General features: G+C 37.4%; 1 protein-coding gene across 3 annotated transcripts in view; it reads right to left on the bottom strand.

Annotated features, from left to right (window-relative positions):
- Nucleotides 1–27,865, bottom strand: part of DNAI3 (dynein axonemal intermediate chain 3) — a 68,150-nt gene that overhangs the window by 10,304 nt on the left and 29,981 nt on the right. For 2 of the 3 annotated variants that reach the window (XM_019710209.2, XM_074335072.1), the window contains exons 12-20: nt 26,247–26,333; nt 25,323–25,451; nt 23,897–23,970; nt 19,833–19,977; nt 18,465–18,552; nt 11,520–11,650; nt 7,902–7,965; nt 2,185–2,315; nt 135–339 (exon numbers count right to left, since the gene is read on the bottom strand). In XM_019710209.2, coding sequence (XP_019565768.2) covers nt 135–339; nt 2,185–2,315; nt 7,902–7,965; nt 11,520–11,650; nt 18,465–18,552; nt 19,833–19,977; nt 23,897–23,970; nt 25,323–25,451; nt 26,247–26,333 — 1,054 coding nt within the window. The remainder of the gene's footprint in view (nt 1–134; nt 340–2,184; nt 2,316–7,901; nt 7,966–11,519; nt 11,651–18,464; nt 18,553–19,832; nt 19,978–23,896; nt 23,971–25,322; nt 25,452–26,246; nt 26,334–27,865) is intronic. The other variant, XM_019710212.2, reaches the window with a different exon arrangement.

The raw sequence follows: 27,865 nt of genomic DNA, 5'->3' as shown, positions 1-27,865 counted from the left end.
GAAAGGGAAAGGAATGAGAAAAAACAAAAAACCTGAGAAACAACATTGGAGGCTTTCCAGAAGAACGTCAAAATTTTCCTGAGTTACACAAAAAGGGCAAAATGACTCCACACATTTGATCAGAATTAACATACTGGAAAAGGCCCAGGGTTTGATGGAGGTGATCATAGTTATACAGATGTTTTGTGACTGGGTTGGCTCGTGGGTTTTCTCCAGAAGGTCCCAGATATCGATGTATCCATCTTCTCGGCCAATATAGAAGACGCTGGGCCTTGTCAGGGACCAGTGCCCTGAGGTGTACCTTTTTGGTGCACAAGATGACTGCACGAGGGGTCCAGTCTTCAAACGATTAAAAAACGCACACATACACACAAACAAATTAAAAGCTTTTGTTATTATTGAAGGGACATTCACAATGATTTTAAGTACAACTCAGATAGCTAAGATCATATAATAGCAAAACTATGCCATTCTTGTAGGATTTTTATACAATGCCTGCTCTTTTCTCTTCTGTATGTTTTTATAACACCTTTCCCCCCCTTATTTAATTGCTCTTTTGGAAAAGACCAAACCTTCCAATTGAGCTGTTGATGGTTCTGATAGCCCAACTGCTACTAATATCCCATTGCTATTTCTATGGAGATCAGTGTACATTAGATCAGTAAAGATTATAAGAAATTTTGCTTATATGTTTATTTTGCTTTTAGGTGTCTGCTTCCCATAGAAACAGCTCTGGTAGTCAGGAAAAGCAAATAAAAAGTCAATTCCAGCTGTGAGCTGCATCCAATGGCTTATAAATGTTATTTGGAAGAGATTTTAGACCAGCAAAGCATCAGAGAACATCATCTTGTTTTTTTCTCTACCACGGGGTAATTTGCCTTCTTTGGGAGGTTGCAATAGAGATAGAAGATCAGAATGTGCTTTCTTCCCACTGTCATGCTCCACCTGGCAACCAGGTGTGCTCATTATCTATTTATATCTGCAGGGACTAAACTAAACTGTGGAACTGTCTCCTACCCTCCAATACATGCACAAGAACATTTCCGTAGGGAACAAAGAGTGTGTCAGATTCTCGGACTCCTTAGAGGTGACACTCCAAACCTGCTCTTGCCCACCTTGCCTACATCCTTCAGTTTCTGTGGATAAACAGGTTCCTGACCTCTGCACGGTCTTTGGACAATCTTACCTAAATTTTCTTTTTCTTGAATTACAAAACTAATACTTGTTCATTGTACAAAAAAAAAAAAAAAAAGAACATACAGAAGTACGTTCGTATAAAGTAGAAGTCTAATTGTGGATAGGCACTTACATGGTTTCCAATTTTTTCAATGAAAAACGTGTACATATGTATATTCACAGAAACTTTTTTTTTTGGAGATTTGTGTTAAGAGTTCCGGAAGTGAAAGTGTTAGGTCAGAGAAAAAATATATAATATTTATATACATTTTATACGTATAAATAAATATATATTACATATATTATTTATTCAAAGAATGTATATAGTATGGCTATGAAATATATATACCTATATATTTCAGATTTTGAAAATCTTGAATTGCTCACAAAAGGGACGTATCATACTGATTTCCCCACACCCTGGCTTCATTGGATTTTCTCAGTCTTTCTAGTTTTTGGCAGTTTGGCTTCTATCAGCCTGGATGCAGGCCCTCTCCTAATCCTGACCACCAGATTTTCTTGGCACCGGCTTGCTTTGACCCAGGCATATGCCTGGTCTGCCTGGTGATGGACTCTTTGGCTTTCTTACTCCCACTTTCTGAACCTGCTGGCATATTCCTGGTGTAGAAACAAAGAATGCTTCTCCTTGGACTTCACGCAGTAATCCGCATCCCATCGTCAGCATCCCCAGCTTGTATTTTTATGGGGAGGAAAAATGCAAATCCAGTCAACTGACCACAATACATATTTCAAAGAAAAGCCTATTAGCTTTCAGAGAACAAGAGACTTGTAAATGTTGTTTCCTTCCCTCAGGAAAGGAAAGCAAATGGCTGGATTTTCAAAGGGCTTACAGAGGTTCTGTTGACAAGCTGGAGCCCATGCCATCTGTTTCAATTTCTCTAAAAGTTTCCCACAGGCACTGTTATATAGGAACAGCTTGTTGTTCCTATTGTGTTTCTCAGTAACAAAGGACCACACACCCATTCCTCCATTTTGTAAGCAACTTACCATGACACCTTCTTTCCAGATGGCCATGTTCCACCCCCCAATGGTGAGGATAATGTCCTTGTAAAAAGGTGACCTCTGAACAGTGTGGACGGCACCATCGTGGACGGTGCAGAGGTTCACTGGCTTCTTTGCTGTTGGAGTGGAAAAGGCCATTTTGACTTTAATAACACAGAATACATTTCTACAGTGAAGAGTGGAGTGCCCTCCGATGGACAGACAGGTCCTGATTAATGAGGTCCAAGAGTCAAGAACCAGAATCTGTCAAGGAGTAGCTCCTCCTCTTTTTCTGGACAGTCCAGGGAGTTTCTCACCAGGGCCACTTTGCAAGTTCAGAGGAACAGTTCATGTTCTTATTCATTTATTTATTCATTCATTAGTCAATAAGTATTTGTGAATTGCCTATATGTACCAGGCACTGTAGATGGCTGGGCACGCAATGGTTAATCAACAAACATGATCCTGCCCTCTTGGAGCTCACAGTCTAGTGGGAAAGACAGATACGGCCTCATTAGACAAATCCCAAAGTATAGAACAGAAAATGTGAAAAGTGTTACGAAGGAAAAACAAATATTACAAGAGAGAGTAACAAGGGGCATTCATAATTTGGACTGAACGCTCAGCAAAGCTTTCTCTGGAGATGAGTCATTTAGGCCTGAGTAGCAGTTTGACCTGGGAAGATTTTGGTGTGGAGGGACATTCCAGACAGACGGAGTCCTGAGGAGTGTTTAGTGTTTTTATCAATTTGAAGAAGGCAATAAGATCCAGTCTGGTAATCCCGGTGTGAGACGTGTGAAACAAACAGGGACCAGGCGCGATGAGACCATGCAGAGCCTTGTAGGGAAGAGCTTTAGATTATATTCTAAGTGTAATATGTCTTCATGAGTGCTTTAGGCCTAGAAGATGATCTGACTGATATTTCCAAAAGATTCTCTGGCTGCCGTGGGGAGAATGCATTAGCAGCAGCAGGTAAATGCTAAGAGAGAACACCACAGGAGGCTGTTGTAGCTCTGGTGCGAGGCATGGTGGCTGGATGAAAGTGCAATGGAGAAGAGTGGGTAATAAAGAAATATTTGTGACTAGAATTGACAGGGCCTGGAGATGGCTCGCATAGGAGGGAGGGGTGAGAGAGAGGAAGTGCTGAAAATGAGAGCCAGGTTTCTGGTACAAGCAGCTGGCTCATGGAATTTCCATTTATGGCAACTGGGAAGTCAGGAGGAGCAGGTTTGAACTTGAAGATCAAGACTTCCTTTAGTCTCTGCCCAGGCCCTGGGGGCCTTCTGCCTCCCTGGCTCGTTTACCAGCCATTGCTTGGGTTTCTGCTCCCCCAGGCCCGTCTGCAGAGCTGGACGCTCCTCACCCCTTGCTGCCCATAGCCACCCCAGGCATGGCCGTAAAACTACGTGCCTGGCTAGACCAAACCACAATGTTTGTCTACTTTATACTGAATCCATGAACTTGTTCTGAATCTCATCATATTAATGCTATGTGAAGGCTGGATTTTTGTTTTTCTCAGAACACCAGTGGGACACTAAGCTTAAAAAAGAGCGATTATATCTTGCCAAAAGCTCATAAAGTAGAGTTTCAAAGAGGTATTTGTCCACCCATGTTCATAGCAGCCTTATTTGCAATAACCAAAACTTGGAAGCAACCCAAGCGTCCATCGATGGATGACGAGATAAACAAAATGTGGTGTACGCATACAATGGAATATATTATTCATCTTCAAAAGGAAGGAAATTCTAATATATACTACAACATCGATGAACCTTGAGGATATTATGCTGAGGGAAATAAGCCAGTCACAAAAAGACAAATAATGTTTGATTCCACTTATATGAAGTACCTACTCACTTATATGTGTCACAGTCATAGAAGCAGAAAGTAGGATGGTGGTTGCCAGGGGCCGAGCGGGGAGAGAGGAGCAGAGAGCTGCTTTTTAATGGGTAGAGAGTTTCAGTTTTGCGAGATGAAAAGAGTTCTGGAGATTGGTTGCACAAAAATGTGAATTTAATGCTGCTGAGCAGTACACTTAAAAATGGTTAAAATGGTAAATTTCATGTTCATGTATATTTTACCACAATTTAAAAATTATTTGAAAAATGTTTACGAAGTAAAAACAAATAAAATAAAAATTTTAATGGCACGCTTCTCATTTAAAAAAATGTTTCCCCTCCAACCAAAGTCCCATCTTGAAGAGAGCACGTTCATCTTGAAGTGATCTGGAAGATTCCTGATAAGGCAGGAAACCCATGGCAACCAGTAGCTTTCTTCTTGCTGCTGTTCCTGTTTCTCAGAGCCTGGTTTTACCCTCAGGGTTAGCAAGATTTCCCTGACACCACATCACTCGCTGATCAGGGCTGTCCAGAAATCTGGAAGCCCTCTGTGAAATATAATGGTTACCAGTGATAGCAATACTGGCAACCATCAAGACTTGTACTTTAAAATACTGTTAGAGGGAGATCACTTCATAAGGTATACAAATGTCTAAATACTATGTTGTACACTTGAAACTAGTATAATATTGTATGTTAACCATAATTGAAAATTAAATTATAAAACAAAATAAAATAATAGGCTAGATGTTCTCAGCCCATCATAACTTTTCCTTTCTTTTGTCCTTTGAAAGACCTTAGTGCCATTTAGCAATGAATGGAGGTATTCTTAAGTTAGTAAATGAAGTGCTGGAGCCCCCAGACCAGGTTATTATGATAAAAAAATGACAGTAAACAAAAAAGTGTTTCCAGAGTCATTATCTAATGAAGGATTCAGTATAGTGACTTATTTAAGAGAGCAGACTGCCTGAGTTCAAATCCTGACAATGCAACTTACAGTAGCTACCCCACAGAGTGGCTGTGAGGGTTAAATGAGTTAATCCAGGGAAATTGCTTAGGAGAGCGCCTGGCATATGACATGTGCCAATTTGTGAGTAGAGCATATGAAATGATTATGTCAACTGTCATTCAGCCTGCATTTCTTGGCCTGTCACTTAGATCATCTGGAAATTTTGATTTTACATTTTTTAATCACACACATCTCAGTCAGGGTATTCTGTCTTTCAGAAGTTTTGTCTTAGAGGAGAAAATTCTCCTTGCCTTGTTGTACATTTGCGATAAGAACATGGGGTTTCCAGCAGATCAAGAGGGTTTGGGTTACCTCATCTTTACTCAGGAAATTTCAGCAGTGTTTATGAAAGACAGGCTGGGAGCTCCCAAGGAAAACACCAGCAGTTCACAGAATGTAATGAGGGCATGCAAAGCGTGGACTCATTGAGTTTCTCTGAACTTTAACCGTCATCCAATGGGAATAGCAGTGTTATTTGTCTTTCCACGTTACAAAATACTTGACTGATGATTTTAAAGCACTTTAAGTATAAAAGTATTATGATGATTTTAAAGCATGCTTTAAGTAGGTGGTTAAAGCTATTTCCCATTTTCTTGAATGAACTAAATGCCAAGGAATTAAAAGCAACTCCTCTTCTTCCTGACCATGTTCATCCCACTGGTCACAAAGTCCTGACCTGTTGATCCCTAAGTCTGCCTCGTATTTCCTCCACTGCATGGCACTCTGTTACCATGCTTGTACCTCAGTCCCCCCCATCTCTTAGCTGGCTATTGCAATTGGTCATCATACTTCCATTATAAGTCTCACCAATAAATTAATCTAGCCCCTGTTCTCCTGCCAGAGTGATTTTCTGATTATACTGGTGGCTCGAGGATAAAATCTTAGTCGGGTACTCAAGGCTCTTTGCCATCTGGACCCAAATGTCCTTCCTGGCACCTTTCCTGCTGCTGTTGCCCTCTATATTGCTATGGTTTGGCCAGGAGATGTCTCTGTTTTCTTAATTGTCCCCTGGCCTTTTGGGCTTCCATATTTTTGTACTTGTCACTCGTTCTACCTGAAACATCTCTCTCCATCTGGAAAATTGCAATCTACTCTTTAGGACCCAGCTCAACTGCATCTCTCTTCAGTGAGGTCTTTTTTTAACAGCCCAAGAGAGTCAGTCATCATTTGTTTATGTTGACTTTTCCAATAGGTTGTGGAACTCCTCGGGGGAGGACAGTTTCTTGTTCATCTTTATATGTACCAGTGCCTGGTACATAGTAAGTTCTGAATAATGATTTGATGAATAAATGACAGTAAGAAAGAAAGAACAAACAAACGTTAGGGAAGTTCAAACATAGAGCTCTTGGTTTTTAAGTTTATTGTCATTGGTTATTCTATAAATGGGAGAGAATTCATTTAAAATAAATAACTCAACCTATTTGTCATGGGCTGCTTCAAGCAGTTGAGGAAACTGCAGGAGGAGGTAAGGCCCCAAGAAAAATCTCTGAGACCAGGAGGAACCAGAGTCTAGCTGTGTGTAACCAAGTCATGGCCTCAAGCTTTTGTCCTACGGGTGTTGTGGAGACTGCTGCCATGTTCCATAGTGCCTGGCATGCAGTACGTGTACAATTCACATTCATGAATTATCGAATAAATAGAAACACGCATCAGCATAAAAGCAGTTGAATATAATTCATGATATGCAATATGTAATTTTGAATTAAACTTTAAATCATGAAACTGGGAATAAATGGAAAGTGGAAAATTGGTCTCAGTTCTGCATGCATGTGACCCTCCCTTGGGTCACATCTAATCCTCTCTCAATGCACCACACTTATCAATAACATACATTTGGGCATCTGGTCAGGGGACACTATGTACGAAAAGTAGAAATGCTTTGTTTCCAGATTAAAATGGCTACTTGGAAGCAATGCTGACAAAGCAAGCCTTTCCAGGTCTGTGCACTCCAGTCTACGGAACCGGACTCAGGAGATAGAAGTGAATGGAGTGAAGTGTGAGGTGGAGACCTGAGCCCCAGAAGCTGTTCCCTGAGAGTTGTGGCTTTGAACTCCAAACTCATCATTCACTTATGTGTCTACTTGCCCCAACCCCCACAGGGCTGTCCAGATCCCCAGGTGCAAACCAAGCCTGGCTGCCCCACCTGACTGCTCCACTGTGTTCTAGCAGTTGCAGGAGCTTCCTCTTTCTTTGCTTATGATTGTTCTCTGCTTCGAAAGCTGGTTCAAATATATTTTTATGCCATGATGAAATCCAAAGTTTTAAAGTAAGTAGTTGTAATTGTGGCAAACCCCAAGGCTCTCAGCTTTGACAGAGAGCTTTGCTTGTTGGGGAGACTGAATCTTGACTCTGATTCCTGCTCACACCTGGATGTGACCTTCAGACTTCTGCTCAGCTGCCCAAAGTCCTGCTCTGGCAGCAGGGGAGACCACGGGCAAGTCCGAGTTCCAAAAGCGGGTCCTACAATCGCTTCTCCCATACTATCCTAAGGTCTTCAAGATCATTGTAAAGTTAGCTTATAATTTCACATTAACTCAAATTTTCTACATGGATAAGCTACCAGGTTGTTGAATTACTAAAACAGCACTGTTATTTTTAAATTGTGCTCCTCAAGTTTTGGTGTGAAAACAAATCACCTGGCGAATCTTATTGAAATCCATATTCAGATTCGGCAGACCTGGGGTAGGATCCACAATTCTGTATTTCTAACAAGCTCCCAGTTGACAACTGTGTTGCTTTTCTGCAGCCTTCACTTTGAGTAACAAATGTAGTCAGAAACTCAGGTGCCCTCCCTTCCATTAGCAAGGCCAGGGTTACTCAGTACTTTGTAAAAAAAGGAACAACTTACTAATAATGGGACAATCATTAAAACTTACTCATCAATCGGCCAGTTTCAGGGTCTCTTTCCAGTTTCCAATCTGTGTATATCACTTCACCTTCCTAAAAATATTACAGGTTTCTGATGAGTACAATGCCCACGTAAGAAACATAAAACCTCATATTCATGTGCTAAGACTAATTATGACAGATACAAAGCAGCACGTCAGTTTAATCAAATGATAATTTGGTACAATGCTGGGAAAAGGCTCAAAATTATTACTTGGTTTTATCTTAAACAATAAAATGAGTTTGTTGAGTTTTTGTCCACACACAGTGACGTGGAGAACACGGGCCATCACGGAGATGATCTATGTACACAAGTTCCAACTGCTGGGTTTCCAAAGTTTTTGTTAACAGGAAATTGTCCCAATGAACTGAAAGCTCCAGGAGGAGAGGGATCCTGTCTGACTTGCTCAGTTGTCAGCATGTTACAAAGTCAGTACTTAACAAATATTTGTGGTTAAAAGAGAGAGAGGGAATATGAATTCATAACATGGTACTCTTTACCTTTCAAAGTTGAGAATAGGAAACATAAAGTTCCATCCAGGTAACATAACAAGTAATATGTATTCCAGTACCATTTATGGCCATTTTAAGGAGAGGGGAAGGCAGAGGGACCTAGTATAAAGGAGAGTCAGAAACACCCACACAAACAGGAAAGACAGAACAAATGGATGACAGAGATGGAGAGATTTAGATAAAAAAAAATTAGTTCCATGCTCCCATTTTAGAGATGCAAAAACTTACTCAGAAAGGTTAAATGACTTATTCAAGGTCATCCAAATGCAGTTTCCTAATTCCATTTTATTCCCCCAATGCATAATAAGAGAAAAACACGGAGGGGAGTGTATAAAAAAAGAAATCAAGAGGACACAGAAGAGAGAATGGATTCGGATGTGTAGGTGAGGGAGGGAAGATGGGAAAACATTTGGTTTATGCAAAGTGAAGGGTAAGCTCATTAGGGCCTGAGCCCACCCATTCACTCATCTGTGCTTTCTTCACTCATGTTAATTCATTTAACAAACAAGGACTGACTGTGTTTGGTGCTGGAAATTCAATCAGAAGATAAGCACTCCTTCCCTTCATAGTCACAGTCTAAGGGCACACACTGTACATGTGGACATGTCTAGCCTGTTGCCTGTGGCACAACCCCTCATAATTACCATTCAGTGAGCACCCAGTTCTTGCCAGAATAACTAGGAGCTTTTTGTGTGTGACCTCAGCCCTCACCAAAGGTCTGTAAGAGTGTCATTAATTAATATCTCCTTGGTCTCATGGTTGTTTCGTGGGACACTGAAATTAAACCACGTCGAAAAGGAATAATTTCAACCAGGTTCATAAATTTGTCTTGAGTGCCCATAATATCATCAGCCACCTAGCTGGAAACTTTCACGTCCTTCTCCATCCATTTTCCCTAAGTTCTGACAATGCCACTTCCCTCCACCTCTGTGTGGACACTCTTGGCCTCCCTGCTCAGGCCCTCTTCGTCTCTGGTTTGGTCCACCTGCCTGGGTTTTGCCTCCAGGGTCCCACTTCCTCTTGCCTCAGCCTGTGCCAGCCAGCCCAGATGCCAGAGAGACCTCCCTTATTCTCTCTATCCAAAGAAGAAGGACCAGCCACGTCATGGGTAGGAGAAGAGCCTTCCGCTGAGATGTCAGCCCCATGAGGGCAGGAAATTTTGTCTATTTTAGTCACCGCTATATTCCCTGGACCAAGAACAGTGTCTGGCATATATTAAAAGCTCAATAAATATCTGTTGAATTATGGATGGAGCTAATTCCAAGCAGGGCAAGGGCTCAATAGGCAGGAAAGAGTCTAGTGCATTGGATGAATGAGGGAAAAATCAGAGTAGCCGGAGTGAGGGGGGGAGATTGGTGCAGATGAGGGTGGAGAGACACAAAGGAACTGAATTATGCAGAATCTCACAGGCCACGGGGTGAGGAGTTGGGGTTTTATCCATATTTCACTGAGTTATTGTGGAAGAGTTTAAGTGAAAGGTGCTATGCTTTAATTTCTGTATTTTACAGTTATTTATCTTTCTAAATCTGTCATTCCCCTGCTTTAAAATTTTGGTGTGCACAGAGACAAATATTATATGAATCCACTTACATGAGGTACCTAGAATAGTCAAATTCATAAAGACAGAAAGTATAAAAGAATGGTGGTTGCCAGGGGCTGGGGCAGGAGGAAATGGTGAGTTATTGGTTTAGTGGGTACAGAAGTTCAATTTGGGATGATGAAAAAGTTCTGGAGATGGATGGTAGTGGTGGTTGCTCAATGATAAGATATGAATGTATCTAATACCACTAAACTATACACTCAAAAATGGTTACGATGGTAAATGTTGTTATATATTTTTCCAGAATTAAAAAAAAAAAAAATCTAAAGACTTTGGTGAGAAGCCCAAGTTATAAAACCTGTATCTATTTGCTAGTGCCTCATTGCTTTCCAAATGAAATTCAAATTACCTAACATGGCAAAAAGTGCCCTTTGGTTGGACCCAGCCTAGCATTCTAGGCATAGATTTCCTTCTTGCGCCACGCTATTCCATTATCCCCAGACAGACCCTAGACTTTCATAACTCCAAAATATTGTCCAGGCTGTTACTTCTGCTGGAATCTATGCTCTCACTCTGATCTTTCAGGTGCCTCCTCAACCTCCAATGTCCAGCCAGCTGACAGGTCGCCTTCTCCAACCTCTTCATCCTGTACCCCCGGCCTCCAGACCGGTGTTGGCGTGGATCACACTGTCAATGTATTTGCTTCTTAACTAGGCAGTGAGCGGCCCGAGGACAGGGACTGTGCTATTGATTCATCTCTTATCCAGGGCCTAGTGCTGTGCCTGGCAGGTAGTGAGAGCTGGTGGGGTTGACTAATCCCATTGTGCAAACTGCATTTGAGGAGACTGAGCTATGGCATCTTCCCACTGTTCTACAGCCTAGGAGAAACACCCTTCCTTTCAGGAAAGGAGACTCATGTATAAACAGGTATCTCTGCCTCTGACTGTAAGATAGAGCCTCATTTGTTCACCTGTAAAATGGGAATAATATCACCTTTATAGGATTGTTAAGATTAAATGAGGTATAATTTGGAAAATACCTGGCACAGATCCTGCTATACAGAAAATGTCCAATAAACGTGAGCTCACTTTAGTTATTATAATAGATACCAAATAATGGCAGCGATTATTGTTATTATATCCGGTTGTTATTTATCTTTTGAATTGAGTGAGTTTTTTACTGTCTTTCTTAGTAGATGGTGCCGGCCTAACAAAACAATGTATTTTCTAAGTATGGTTTCTAAGTATGGCTCAGCATGGTTTTTTTCATATAATATAGGTCTTTGATAACTATTTGCAGGCCGATCAATACATTATTAGTAAAAAGGGTCATGCTTAATTTTATAGATTTTTCCACATTTGTTCAGGAACATTTAAAATATGAATCTATGAGGCAATGGGGTTAAAATTTTTAAGTGCACATAAGCATATTAAAACATGAAAATGGTATAAATGTTATAAGATTTCATAAAGCAAACATGTACAATAAGACTTATAATCATATATTTCAATGTAGTTAAAATTATTAATTGTCAAAGCAGATAATTCCAACTCACCTCTGTTCCCACAAAAAACTTTGTACAGAAGTCTTCTATTGGCTTGAGAATATTGGCCAACCCACTTTCCAGGTTCTGGTATGGGTTCTCTTCTTCTGCCTTTATGACTTTGTTCTGAGCTAACAATTTGTCTGGGAGAGGAGGATGGGTAAAAGAAGCACATATTTACAATGAAAGATCTTTTAAAATATAGTTAGTCTATATTTTCTGTCCCTTTCCACACACACCTGTCCCATTTCCTCCCCAGTGTGGCATAAGTCCAAGCATTTTTAGACTTCTAATTTAGCAGTAAAATGCCTTCTCCCCCCACCCCAAACCAAGTCTTATGTAGGACCCCCTGCATGTAAAACTGATAGAAGCTGCATGCTTTTTGAAGTGTTTCTTGGGTGGGAAGGGAGAGACTCTTCTGCTTACTTTGCAGAGGTTCTAAAAGGTTTCATGGCACACAGCTTGAAAACCACTTTTATATATTTACATCATTTCAGAATTATTTACAGTCAAAATTGGACACAATATATATCCCCTGGGTTATATTACCCTTAATAGTCTCAATAAGGCTTTCTAATGAGAAACTCATGCCACTGTTATTCAGTGGGCATCATGTGGAAATTTTTCACAGTTCAAAATTAGCCTATTAAGTGTCAAAAATTCTTCAACTTCTAAAAAAATAAATCCATCTAAAATGTATTACTTGTTTGTCATATGCACAGCATATGTAACATTATTTGTTTTCTGATTAGCTTAGATTTATTATTTCTGAATATCAATGACTGTACTATATCATAACTATAAGTATACATGCAAACAGCAAGAATAAAGTTAATCTGGGGGCTGAAATTCAAACATTATCTGGAACTTCTTTCTTTTTAAAACTATCTGATGTCATTTTTAAAAAAAATCTTTTATAATCTAGAGTTAATAAATGTTATTTATTGGAGCTTTGGAAAAGAGAGAAAAGCATAAGGAAAATTACAAAAATCACCCATTATCATATCTCCCAGAGATGAACACTTAAAATATTGGTATATTTTCCTCTAGTTACTTTTTATATTTTTATTTTTGTTTTTTTTTTAAAGATTTTATTGGGGAAGTGGAACAGGACTTTATTGGGGAACAGTGTGTACTTCCAGGACTTTTTTTCCAAGTCAAGTTGTTGTCCTTTCAGTGTTAGTTGTGGAGGGCGCAGCTCAGCTCCAGGACCAGTTGCCGTTTTCTAGTTGCAGGGGGCGCTGCCCACCATCCCTTGCGGGACTCGAGGAGTTGAACTGGCAACCTTGTGGTTGAGAGCTCCTCTAGTTACTTTTATGTGAGTATATATAAACAGGTTTTTTAAATTGGGTATTTTATTACTATATCCTGCTTTTCTATTCTCTTAAAGATGTATCTTGGACATTTTCCAAGATCACTTATTAGTTTTTAAGAAGTGTGATATAAAATTTCTGGGATAGATGGTAGAGAAATATGTGCGTGCTCACAAAACCTTCATCACCACATCTCAATACATCCTCTGGGTTACATCACCCACAGGAAAGCAAACAAATGAACATAAAACCAGCCAACAAACATATCAAAGAAAACTAAAATAAGAGAAGAAAACTTCAGTTATATTGATATATATTGCATTTCAAAAAATTTTTAGCCTAAATCTGGACAAAAGTGAAAAATAGTTTTCATGATTTAGTAGGTACAGTCAACCGACACCTCCATTGTTTGGGAGCTATGTGTTTTGAGGGGCCCCTTTACCATTAGGCAAGACATTAGGAACAAGTATCAAAGTCAAGCCAAACATGGAACCACATTTAAATAGATCTTTAAATAGCTGTACTACAAAGTGTCAGTCAACATTTCAGAAAAAGCTAGGCACATTTAATCACACTGTTCTTACTAAAAGATATTCATAATACAATTAGGAAAAGCAAAAAGGTGTTTTGTCTATTCAATATATAAAGTTAAAATCATTAAAATATTTATTTCAAATTCTTCACTCTCATGTCAATGTCTGTTATTCTCTTTTTGAATAATGTACATAAATATATTAGTAGAATAGAACTTGTATATAATTTGTAAATAAATACATGTTCACTGGGAGTATGTGCTCCAAATGGTTTCCTGAGGGGGTGCCAGATGGAAAAATTTGGAGCCCTTTGGTCTAACAAGGGAACACAAGAGCCTGATGCAGAGTTCACTACTAGTAACAGAGTTCACTACTAGTAGCAAAGGAAGAGGCATCTGTGAGATGCATTGTGAATTAAGACATAATTGTTCTGAGTGACAGACTGGACATGAGGGGCCTGAGGAGAGAGTCAGGGGTGACTCAGATTCTGTTCTGGAGAGATTGACTTTGAGGGAAAAGGTTAGGTTCAATCCCAGGAGAAGGAGAGAGAGGAAGTGAGAGAGAAGGGGATTCTTGGAAGAGATAAAAAAGTAGACCATGTTACCAAAGGGAGACTGTAATGAGAAAAGCACACAGCTGAACTTAGAATTTGAGGTACATTCAATGATTAGAGGGCAGCAGGTAAAATAGAGCCAGGAAAGAGGACAGAGGAGAGAAACTGCAAAAGTATCAGAAAGATCACAAAACCTAAGAAAAGGGACTTAAACAGTGTTTAATATGATAGAGTCAAAGAGGAGGCGGCCAGAGAAAAATGTCATCAGCTGCATTTATTCGGACTTGACTGGTATAACTTGGATATTTATTAAATTCAACATCATCCTCATAGGTCATGGATTTTGCATCACTGGGGATAGTAGCAATAATAGCAGCTAACATTTATTGAAGGCTTACCTACCACACGCCAGGCACTGAACTGTGTGCTCCTCGTGAACCACTTCATTCAATCCTCACAATAACTGCAGGTGGTTAAAAATGAATCCTCCTTCAGGAATGAGTCAACTGAGGCTCAGGGAGAATAAGTAACGTGCCCAAGATCTCACACATGGTAATTAACATTTATAGTGAGTTGATGTGCTGATCTTAGAGCTTTACATGTATCAACTCTTTTTATCTTCACAGTACTCTATGTGGTAGTTATCTTTATGACACCCCTCTCCTCCTCCTCACATCTTCCTTCTCTTTTTAAACAGGTTTAAAAAAAAAAAAATGTAAGGCACAGAGAAGTAAAGTAATTTGACCTGGTCAAACAAATTGTGGCTTTGGGATTTAAACCCAAATCATTGACTCCGGAATCCACACACTTAACCATTAAGTTCCATTGCTTAGAAGAATATAACGCAGGCTCTGAAGGCAATTCCAAAAGAGGAATTCCAAAACTATATACAGTAAAGTCTTCCTCATTGGAATAAATATAGAACTTAAAGTTCTACAAGGGCTCTATGAAGACCTAAAATGGCAGGCAAAGGGTGAGTGAGTGGCCTGTGGCCACTAGATGGCAACAGAGTATCAGACACTGACGCTGAGACAGCGAAGCCTTGAGAATGTGATGGTAGAATAGCTGGGAATAGCTGTATTCACAGTGGAAGGAGAACAAGTACAGTGTCAATAAGCAAAATGTGAAGAAGAAGCACATGAATGTATTCTAGTCAACAGGTCCATGTCTGGCCAGAGTAGGTGGGTAGCTGGCAGTTTGTCTGAAGGAGAACCAAGATACCACAGTTAGATCTCAAATAAGTGCTGAAAGCTGGTTGTCTACACAGGAGGCAGGACATGGCCTTAGTAACTGCCTTAGAGATAAGATGCATGTGTTAGCAAGATCCATGGGCCTATGGAATTGTCTGCAACATGGGTCACTGGCCACACATAAGGGGACATGGCCAACCAGAGTCTCAGCTGTGAATCTAAAAACATGTGTCCATTCCTTTCATGAACTGATTTAGCCCAATATGCCTTTCTCTAAGAAACATCCGAAAAATGACTTTATCTGGAAAGAGAATATTCATTTGATGAGGAATATTCCTGTTTGATGGCATTTGGGTCATGCTTCTAGGTTTTTCTTTTAAATAGGCCTTCCTTAAGTGGATGTAGATATGTAGTTGGTATGTATTTTAGTATCTAGCCCATCAGAATGTAAACACTGTGAAAGGAGGGACTTGTCTTTTTCACAGCTATGTCCTCAGAGACTGGCACTTTGCAGGAGTTTAATAAATGTTTTGAATAAACACCAATGTTATTGTGGAGATACTAATGTAAAAATTATTCTTTAAAAAAGTTAAAGGATCACAATATTTCTGTATAATGCCCCTGGCCACATTTAGCTTCACACTCCTATTTCCTAGTGTTAGCAGTGCCTATGCTAAAATGAAATAGAATGTTCTTTAAGGGACAAAAAAAGGCCTTTATCCTCTGAAATGCTACCATACTTAGGCAGTCTTCAGAAAGACATGGCTCAGGAGTCTAATATTTGTAAAGAAATGAAGTGTCAACAGAAATTACACTCACTTGAAAGACATTAAGGTTAGATTTGTTTGTTAAAAAGATAAGGTCATATCTCATAATAAATTTTTTAAAACACTCTTTAGAGAGACTTTTCTGCTTGTGGCCCAAACGGAGCAGTTAGTACTAGACTGAAGCTCTCTCACCTAAAACAACCATAAAATGGGCAAAATATATGAAATTGTAGTTTTTAAAAAAAACAGACATTGGACCAAAAGGACATTAATCTCTGAGAGATGGTAGGAAAAAAAAGATAGTTTGAAACCTAATCATATCAATAATCACGTTAAGTCTAAATGTTTTAAATGCCCCAATTAAAAGACAGAGATGACCAGATTGGATTAAACAAAGAAAAGGAAGACCCACAAGAAATGAATGTCAAATATAAGACCCAAATAGGTAAAAAGTTGAAGGATAAAAAAAGATACCATGCTAACAGCAACCAAAAGAAAGCTGATGGCTATAGTAACATTAGACAAAGTAGATTTCAGAGTAAAGGAGATTACCAATTTATCAAGAGGATATAACAATCCTAAACATGTATATATATAATAATGTGATGCTCAATACCTTTAGTAATAGGTAAATGCAAACAAGATATCAGTGCACACATTTTAGAATAAATTAAAAAGTCTAACTATACTAACTGTTAGTGAGGATGTGGAAAAACTGGAACCCTCAGACACTGCTGGTGGGAATGCAAATGGTACAACCACTTTGGAAAACACTGGCAGTTTCTTAAAAAGTTAAACACACACCGACCATATGATCATTCCATTCCTAGGTATTTACCCAAGATAAATGAAAGTATATCTCCATACAAAGTATGTCCATATGAATGTTCATGGAAACTTTATTTGTAATAGCCTTAAGCTGAAAACAATTCAAATGTTCATCAGGAGAATGGGTAAATATCTATGGTATATTCATACAATGAAATATTACTGTGGAATAAAAAGGAATGAACTATTCATACACACAGCAACATGGATGAATCCCAAAATAATTATGCTGATTGAAAGAAGCCAGACCAAAAAAACAGTATACATTGTATGAGTTACATAAAATTCTAGAAAATGCAAACTGATACATAGTGACAGAAAGCAGATGAATGGTGGCTTGGGGGTGAAGGTAGGGGAGGTGTTGGAGGGATTAAAAAGGGAATCCCTACATGAGTTAACTTTTGGGAGTGAGGGATATCTTTATTATCTTGATTATAGTGATAGTTTCATGGGTTTTCAATATGTCAAAACATATTAAATTGAACACTTTATCACGTGCATTTTGTTGTATGTCAATTATACCTCAACAAAGTTGTTTGAAAGATATAATGATATCCTTATCATAAACTGGATAAAAGCAGTAACATCCTCATGACCATCTCTTTTCATTAGGTTAAAAAACAAGACTAGGACATTTCATAAGTTATCTTTTTACAAGTTACATTAAGCTCTCTCAATGTTGGTTTTCTTAACTGTGACATGGTAATGAAAATTCCCAGCTTGCAGAATTGTTGTAATCATTAGCGTCTGTTTTATTCAGTTTTATACCCCCAGGGTCTAGCAGAAAATAAATACTTCATAAATATCTGCTACGTGAATGAAAGCATGTGACATACTTAACCCTTGGCTGGAATTCAATAAATTGTAACCAATAATCGAATACAAAGAAGGAAGAGGGAACTCACCTCAGATTCCCTCTGGAATAGAGCAGACCCAAATAAATTAAGAAAACATGCAATATTTTAATATTGCTTTGAAAATGTTTATAAAAATGTGCTGATTCCATTTTTTTAGCATGAGGTCTTTTTTGCATGGTATCTGTGATACACAAGGCTTCAAAGTAAGTTTTGCCCATGCTGGATATTAGATATATAATATGTTTTTCTTAGCTGCCCTGTCGTTTAACTGAAGATTGAAAAATTTATAAGTGGAAATCCTTTGGAAAATAGTTGGTAGTGATTCTTACGTGTTTTCATTATGCATCATTCTCAAGGTGGGATAGTCACACACACTTTGATTTTAATAGTTTTCCCAGCTTATATGTGCGTCCTTCAAATTACTTCAACAAAGACATATGGGTTGAGTTGAGATAGATTTAAAAGTCAATTGTTCTTTCTCTACTCAGTTTTACCATGGTGCTATAGAAATACTAATTTTCCTATTATATTCTGATTGAGAATGGTAATTTTGTTTCTTTGTACTTCATAACTTATTTTACTAGACTTGAGGTATGATCCATTCTATAGAATTATTCTTTGAGCACATACATATTTGTTAAGTGGACTTCGTTAAATTTTTTTAATGTAATAAGTTTTCAAAGACACATAATGGTGCTTAATAAACGTTTGTGAAACTGAATTCTGTCAAACTTTTTAGGGTGTTTATGTGTTGCCCATAGCTATTATAGCCATTATAAAGTTCCACATCGGAGGGTTTGATTTTCTGTATTCTGTTTACAAATTAGACAAGACTATCCCAGCAAGTAACCTTAGACATAATGAGCCACTAACATTAAAACTATTAGATGCCTTTTTAAGAAGCAGAGGAAGTTACCTTGTATTTTGTAAAGGGGATGATCTTCACACAAGCTTATCTTGGTTGGGCAGTGGTCTAAACTTGTTTCACCTTTAGGCAGCTTTATCTTTTGGGAGAACATACAAGAGAGATTATTTCCGTATATCCTTAAATTATTTTTGCTTTTCCCTTCTACTCCCAGATTGCTGTTTTCCACCTCCCTGTCCTTCTCCCTTCTCCATTCTTCCTCAGATTTCTAGTTACCTTTCCCCAAGGAAAGCACAGTCTGTGGGCTCATTTCCAAATCCCAAAATCTCATGTGTTGTTTAATTTCTGAAAATGTTTTGTATTCTATTTCCCAACACATTCTTATTGGTTTTAATATAAAATAATGGCTCATTCTCCTGTTCCCTAAATTTTTCAGCTAATCAAAGCTCCAGAAAGATGTGCAGGGATCTGACATTGCCTGGCACTGCCTATTCCCCTCAGGGACACACATGCCCGAGTTCCAGAAGTGGCCCTGGATCTGCACCAGAATGGGAAATGGTCACACTTGATATTTTCCCCTCATGGCTCCATCCCCACTTTTCCCCATTAGGATGTTTGTCCATATGCTATACAATTATTCTCAGGTGAGTTTTTGTTTGCTTGTTTCTTTTTAAACTATTTACAGCTCAGTGAATCCTAGCCCAGACATTTTCTAATCCTCTCTAACTTCTAATCCCAATTATTTCAGGAAAATTCTCGCCCCTTCGTGCTCTCTCTTCTATTGGGAGAAAATACCTAATAATGTAATTCTAGTGATACTTATAAAGAAAGCAAGTAAAGAAAGAAAGTATCAAGTTTGCAAATAGAACTAGACATTCCAAAGAAAGACAACCATCAGCATCAGAAGTCCATTCATACTTTCCACACACATCCCACTAAAACCGTATCTTTCTTGAACTCTGCCATTCAAGATGAGTACAAATAATTTTTCATTCAATTACTTTTCAGTTTGTTTGGTCATAGGTATCACAATACTGTTTCCTAGTATTAATGTGCAAAATATCCAGAAGTGTGGCTACAGTAGAGATAAAATTAGCTTTTTCGGGCTAACCTGGGAGCCTACCAATTTTCAAGCAACTGGTATGCAATTGAATAATTATTATGCAAACTATTTGTAAGTTGTGGCAGCTTATACATGAACAAATATTAATTTCAAGTTCACAATAATTGTGATTTGGGGGTTGATATGGGCAGGCATCACAGTAACTCAATTAAAGAATTTATTGGATGAATGAATCATGAATTATAAAGTCCTGTGTTGTGCTGCTCTACTTTTAGAGTTTATGTAGGGTTGTCTATGCGTATAAATTATATAGTGTATGTAAGCAAATAAGATGGAATAAATCCTATGTTATTTACCTTAAAGAGAGGTTTCCAGGTGAGATCTAGGTGCAAAAAAGTAGTTGGTATATCAAAAGGAATTTCAATAGTTTCTTCTTTCTTTTTCTCTGCTGGTTGAGGGGTTAAAGTTTTCTGTTGTCTGATATCCCAAAAACAAATTGTGCTTTGAAAAAAAGTTCACATATTATTTTTTTATTAAGTACAAATAAAGTTGTAATCTCAGGACTACCATTCTTGGTGCTACACATTAGCAATGTAATTATGGTTGTATTTTAATATCTATGACATTAAGATTTTTATGAAATGGAATTATTTTGCATTTTCTATTTTAGAGAATTACACAGTTCATAGGGTTATTTAATAATTTGATTATTTGTTGGTCTTGAGCCAAATATTATCAAATATGATAATTGAGTTTGGAGATTTACACAATCTTTTTTTTTTAACATAACGGCTTTTTGAAATATAACCCATATACCCCCAGATTCACCCTTTTAAAGTGCAAAAATCAATGGCTTTTAACATATTCAGAATTGTGCAACTGTCACCACAGTTTTAGAAGATTTTCATCAACTCCAAAAGAAACCAGATTAGCAGTCACACCTCATTCACATACAGAGTATGCCAAAAAAATGTATACACATTTTAAGAAAGGAAAACTGTATGAAAATTGTAATGCTCAATAGTACATACTGATAAAAAAGATGAATACAAGTCACATTTGACTTCTGCAATGACAAGAGGTGCTCAAAGTGGTTACCATCAGCATCCAGACACTTCTGATTACTGCAAACTGCTGCTTGAGCAACATTGACCAAAGTGTCCACTTGTATACTTTTTTTTGGCACCTCAGTATATATTGTGAAAATACCACATACACAGATGGAGTTATAGTTAATGTGCTTTTTACTTCGCGGGCATCCAATAAGTGTTATTTCTTCTCTTTTCTCCTTCCTCACAGGTTGATTATGAAAATCAGATGAGATACCGTATGTGAAAATTCTTTATAAAGTTCTACACATACATACAGTGTTACTTTTAGTGCAATAAACTTGGTAAAAAATTTATAATGAAACTTGTACAGTACTTTAGTGTCTTTGTATTAATTATGTGAAAACATATGATGAAAACCACAAGAAGTATGCTATATTAGCTCCATAATTTATAACCCTGAGGTTATGAGTAACCTGATTTTATAAACTTGAGATATTATTAAAGATTTAGATGTGTATGTATTTAGATAAATGGTTGGTAACTAAAGAAAGAGTAACAAAACTTGCATTTATTCATGTGAATTATTTAATTGATACTAATAATTTATTCATATTAATAATGAATAATTAAAATAAAATAAATTAATTAATTTTGGTAAAACTTTTGAAATTTTAATTAAGAAATTATTAAAAATAATAATCATTTTTGTGTTGTTAAAACATAAATCCTCAGGAGAATACCAGAAACGATGCCATAAGATCTATTTTAAAATATAGTTGATTTAAACTGTTTTTCAAATTACACAGCTCTTCTTGAATATCATTTATGCCATTACTTTGCATTATTTGTGAAATGGTTTTGCTAAATACATATAACTCTAGTTGAACTATATGCATAAATCAGTCACACATTCTTAATTAACGGAAATTTATTTTATCTTATTCTATATTGTAAGACCTTTTAGCATGGCTGAAGCATAAAGGTTAGGACTGATGAGTTTTCCAGATAACTAAAAGTTAGGTTTTCTAAATGCATAAACTTCTTTTTTTTACTTTAACAACTTTTTGAAGGAACTATTTTTAGACTACTCTAGACTATATCCAAATTCAAGGGACATTATTATAAACAACAATCTGTATCTTCAATATAGAATGCGTCATATTTTTAGTCTGTTCAGTGATTCTAAATGCTTTTCAAGGCTACCAAAAAACAGTATAGCTCTGCGTTCTGTTGTTTATAATCAACATTAAACCCTGAGCATTTCTCCATTAAATAATAATACAATTCTCATTGTTGTATAATATTTCATGTGCCGCTATAGGTGCCATCCATGTATTGCTTTTGCCTGGGCAACCAACACCCCTCTACCCCCCCCCCCACCCCCACACACACACCTGTTTTTTAGCAAAAGCATTCTAATTGTTTTAGAGGGACATGCTCCTTTCCTATTGGAAGCACTCAGGTTGCAACTGTCACTCAAGGTTCTCTGCCATTCCTTTCCTGGCCAAAGGGGTGAGTTCATGATCTAATAGAAGTACATTAGGGCCGGCCCTGTGGCTCAGGCGGTTAGAGCTCCGTGCTCCTAACTCCGAAGGCTGCCGGTTCGATTCCCACATGGGCCAGTGGGCTCTCAACCACAAGGTTGCCAGTTCAATTCCTTGAGTACCGCAAGGGATGGTGGGCTCTGCCCCCTGCAACTAAGATTGAACACGGCACCTTGAGCTGAGCTGCCGCTGAGCTCCCAGATGGCTCAGTTGGTTGGAGCCTGTCCTCTCAACCACAAGGTTGCCGGTTCGACTCCCGCAAGGGATGGTGGGCTGTGCCCCCTGCAACTAGCAACGGCAACTGGACCTGGAGCTGAGCTGCACCCTCCACAACTAAGACTGAAAGAACAACAACTTGAAGCTGAACAGAACCCCCCACAACTAAGATTGAAAGGACAACAATTTGACCATTGTTCCCCAATAAAGTCCTGTTCCCCTTCCCCAATAAAATCTTTAAAAAAAAAAGAAAAAGAAGTACATTAGACTCTTTAATGACACAGGTTTGGTACTGATTCCTTCATATCAAAGGGGCTGGCCATTTATTCCTGCTGCCCAAATCCTTGGGGCCCTTTCTGAGGCCTAGTCAGCTCTTTCTTTGATTCAGTAACAACATTACTTACTAGCTATAGTATAGGATATAACTATATATTCTGAAGGTGCCAAAAACATGTATACACATTTTAAGAAAGGAAACAACTGTATTAATTGTAATACTCAATCCATAAGGGTAACAAAAGATGAATACAAGTCACGTCTGACTTCTGCAATTACAGGAGGTGCTCAAGTCCAGACACTTCTAATTACGGTGAACTACTGCTTGAGCATAGATAACATCTCTTAAAATGTGTATACATTTTTTTGGCACCCCCAGTATAACTCACTATATACAATGAGCTAGAGATGGATAAATGTCTTTGCCTTCAGAGACACATTTCCTCTATCCATAAGTATCTTTCAGAGTTGTTGCGGATATTAAAAAGTTAACCTATTAAAACACCTAACAGAGTATTGACATAAACTTCCAATAAACGTGTTATATTTCCACTAAGTTTATTTTGTTCCCTTAAGTTAGTCACGGTCAATTTCTGTTGCTTGCAACCACAGAAGCTTACTCAATACCTGCCCACAGGATGAGTCGGTCCCCTTGACCTTTTGCCCACGCTAACGTTACTTGTGCCTTTTCCTGCCACCCCACAGCTGCTTCTGCTGCTGTCATTCTATGACTTGAGGTGTCATTGTTTCTATTGTGGTCAAAGCTGTTTGGAATGGTAAAGTTTTGCCAGTATTTGGATGCTAGATAATATTAGTACTCTTCATGTTTCCTACTCCATTATGAATTTTCAGTTCTATAAATTGGGAGATGCAATTTTTGAAACTAAACATTCTTTAACATAGCTACCAAATTGTTTACAAAAACATTTTTTATAAATATGCAATAAAAATCTAAAACTCATTTTTTTAAAAGAAGCTTTCCAAATTAAACATTGTGATCTTCGTAACTGCAAGATAAAATTAAATGTAAACAACACAAAAGGTAAATTTACAAATATAAGAGTGTGAAGAAGCAGAATAACTATGGATAGTGTCATACATTATCAATCATGAAATCTAGTTAATTCTTCTTTTTACAACATATTTTTATCTATAAAAAGATATTTTTAACCGACAGATATCTATAACATTCTATCCTTTAGTTATATTAGGTTTAATTACTATACTAAAAATTATTTAAGGAACAGACGAATACAACGATTTTAGAAGTGTCTAAGAAAAAATAATATATTACATGAAAAGACATTAGGTAAAGTTTAAGATAAGACATACCAATCTGCTGAACAGGTGACAAGTTGACAGCATAGCTCACTTCTATTCTCAAAGACGGAACCCATTCTGTTAATCTATTTTTTGAAAAATGCAAGATGTAAGTTTTATGTACCTAGAATAGCAATGACTTTTTTCTGATAGCTTTTTAAATTTTTTGTTTTTTCTTCTTTGTTTTAATTTCTATTAAAAGAACATAACACTCCCACAGAAATTTGTAAAATAGGTTGTAAAATCAAATATAATTATGCCATATATCTTTTCCAGTCTTTTTTTCGGAGACACTTTTATGTAGTTTTAATTAGCATGCATGTACCTTTCTATCCTGAGATTATAATTCGAACGCTTACCTGTGTATTCATGAATTAATTCTATTATAACAGTTTCATAATATATAGATTATGTGCCATAATTTCATTATCCGTTATTATTGGAAAGGTAGGCTCTCTCTGTTTTGCTCTATTAATTGTGAAGCTGAACACAGGAGCTTTTATGCACTTGTTAAGTAGTTAAGATTAATAGAGAAGAGCCTTAGTGATTTGTTGTAATTTTCCTCTGACTTGTTATTTTTATTTAAATTTTTAATCACCTGAATTAATTTGTGTGTATGGTGTGAGTTAAAATGGAATTCCTTCTCTTGGTTGTAACTTCCGTTATCATATGTTAAACTTTTATAGATAACAGAAACTATGCCTGGGCTATTTATTTCAGTCCATTATAACTTTTTAAAATATTACCGTTTTGTGTAATCTATTTGTATAACTTGAAGGGCTAATCACCTTTTATAACTCTAATTTTCAGATTAATTTTTGATATTCTCACCTGTTAAATCTTCAAAGTACATAGTAGGCAGATCCTTAGTGTCCTTGACTAACCATTTGGGGAGTTTACCAGTTTCCAAATTCACAAACACCAGACTTTGTGGGTCAAGTACAGAACCGCAGAGCCAAACCGTAGTACAATCAGCGGGCTCACTCACTGCACAACTAGTTTTTACCACCAGCCTCAAGGTGCAATTCAGGACTGCCTTGGCAAAATTATTTCTTTATGTCACAGATCTTCAGAGTTGCTTGCTTCGAACAGCTGACGTCGCAAATTTTAAATCCACAAAGGCTAAGGGTGTAAAATATTTATGCTCTATTTTTACATATCAAACTCTCATCTTCTCCACCATTGTATTCTATCAATGTTGACATCATCTAGATTTTTTAGTGCTTTTTAAACCACGGAAATTGAAACATTGGCTTTACTCTCATCCCCAACTCAGATATTGGACTAGTATCAGTGACACAACTGTTTGGTGCCTAGTTCCTGGTTACTGCACAATTTAAAAGTAAATGAATTATTGACTTGAAACATCCTCTGTGAATAAAATCTTCCAAAATGTTATACTCCAGCAGAAGAAAGGTATGAAGCCATTGAGACTTACCTCAAAGGTGTCAGGCAGCCAATGTATATCTGTAATTACTTTTTTATGTCCACTTTCTATTGAGGAGACTGCGCAGTGTCTGATATACATTACTTCTTTATTACTGTCTGGTTCAAGGAGGAACATAGGCTGGAAAAATGGTTTTAGAAAGTTATGTGCAAACTTCAGAGAGTTGGTGAATGAACTCATACTGTACTCATCATTCCAATTAAAATTAATTAAAATTAATAACTTGGAGAAACAGCAGTTTAAGGAAAAACATCAAGGAGTGTGACTGACTCCCTAAAGAATCAATGAGATCCCATTTTTGAAGGAGTTTTTTTATTTGTTTGTTTGTTTGTTTGTGTTTTGCTGGCACAGAGGCCACATCTCATTGTTTCTCGGTGAGAGACTTGTTGATGTAAAGGTTGAAGAAGTGGGGATGCAGATGTGCGCATGGTAAGTACTGAGCTGGGAGCTGAGGACTTCTTTCCTAAGCCACAGCTTCATGAAATCGTAGTATATAATCAAGTCAGAGAGGATAGTAGCCCCTTCACTGTATACGTGAGAAAATCGAAGCTTGCTGAGATGAGGGGACATGTCCAAACTCACAAGGCTATGATTCAGAGTCTGGGTACAGTGCTCTCTCAGCTGCATCAGTTTACCCAATTCACTTGGCCTCTTCCTTTTATGTAAAGACAATAACAACAAAGAAGAACTTAGCATCCTGGGATAGACAGTGACATCTGTTTTGTGGTGTTTTAAATCAAGGGCCTACATAAAAGGGATTCAGAACAACGTCCACAGCAGATGTGAAGGATTGGGAAATAACACTGGTTTTTCCTATTGAGGCTTTGTTTAGCTTGGCAACTCTGTTAAGTACTTTTTGATAGACTACTGAATGGAGAAAAAAGTTGCAAGAGAAAAATTTAGAAAAACAACAACCTTGAGTATGGGTTTTTTACTTCTACTGCCACCCGTCTTAATGTTTTCTATGCGATCAGCATGTGCAGTAATATCCCACATGACAATCTGAAAAAGAAATAAATGTGATCACAACATATTTGTAGGATTAAAGATTTTTTTGAAAACCTATTTGCATTGGTACGCACTCTGATAAATCAATAAACTTGGGGGATAATCAAATTTAGCCTACATCTTAGGTAGGTCGACAACTTTTTAAAGCTAATATAAAAAGAATGTGTTTTTATTTTCTATAAAAATATTTTCAGCACTTTGATTTTGGTGTTTGTGTTAATAAATGCTAGTGTTTTTTTAAAATCTAAGATAAACATCACACAATAACCTCTGCTTTGGGAAGAGTTCATCCTCTGATGGGGAAATGTGCTACGATTGTGGGGACAGGTACTTTAGACCCAGAAGAAAACAGCCTGTTCTCCAGAATTAAGTACAAACATCCAATTGTCCAAAAAGGCTAAGAAATGATGATTTTGATTTAACTGGGTATTATGGCCAACTCCAAGTTTGCATATGACGGTCATTTTTTGAAAAATCAGAATAAAGTAGCATATGCAACACTAATTTAGATTAATTTTCAATGACTAAATTTCATTTCAGTACACAAAAATATTAACAAAATGTCAGGATTACAGAATTATTAGTGCATTTAATTTCTTCATTTGCTTTTGTAAAATATTCTATAACAAAATTGTATCATCTCTGTAATGAGTGAAAAAGGCATTTCAGGAGTTGCAGGGCTTAGAGCCTGGTCTCTGGGTCATCATTGTGACCACCAGTTACTGTTGAACAAAACTGAGGGAGAAAATTTGTTTTCTTGGATGTTTTTTAGTTCTGGAAAAATGGGCATGGACGCTGAAGACATTTAAACTTCAACCACGAGGACGTTTTCCTAGCCACACCAAAAAAGATCATACACCCTTGTAATGGTCAAATTCACTGCAACATAGTGAATTTCAACTTTGATCCTAAGATAGATTTAAGGTTTTTGTTTTTGCTTTATTGGAGTAACAGGAAATTGGAGGATACAATCTGAATTTTATATAAATTAGATACCTCAAAAGGGAAAAAAGAAAACCAAACATGGTATCATACTATACACATATAAATTCAAGGACATTATGTATGTTTTCCAGTGGATTTCTGTTTAAATTCTGTATCCTTCCCTAACTCTGAACTTTAGGAAAATTTCAGAAGAGGCCTCTTGACTGAGAGGTATTAATGCTTGTGGGTTTTGTTCTTCCATGAAATCTTATACAATGTGTGGTTCTATCTGAGACACATAAATAGGTCTGACCTGGTTTAGTTCTGGTTATCATGACTGTATTACCCTGTGGATAACTTGAGCTGTGATACCATGTCTAACACTTATTTATTTATTTATTTGCTTACTTATTTATAGTAGGAAGTTTTTTTAAAAAATTGATTTTATTGTATTGTTTTTAAAGTTGCCATACCCCCACCCAACATATCTTTATACCCCAGTTCAGATTGGCACACAATCGGCATGCCTTCCTTCTGCTGAACTGAGTCCTTAACTTCAAAAACCTACCAATCAAAATGTACTACAGAATGTTGTCTAAATT

Source organism: Rhinolophus sinicus, linkage group LG06, assembly GCF_036562045.2.
Source record: "Rhinolophus sinicus isolate RSC01 linkage group LG06, ASM3656204v1, whole genome shotgun sequence".
In the NCBI taxonomy this organism is placed as follows: Eukaryota; Metazoa; Chordata; class Mammalia; order Chiroptera; family Rhinolophidae; genus Rhinolophus; species Rhinolophus sinicus.
The sequence above is the reverse complement of the archived record's forward strand: the minus strand, read 5'-3'. Positions and strand labels throughout refer to the sequence as shown.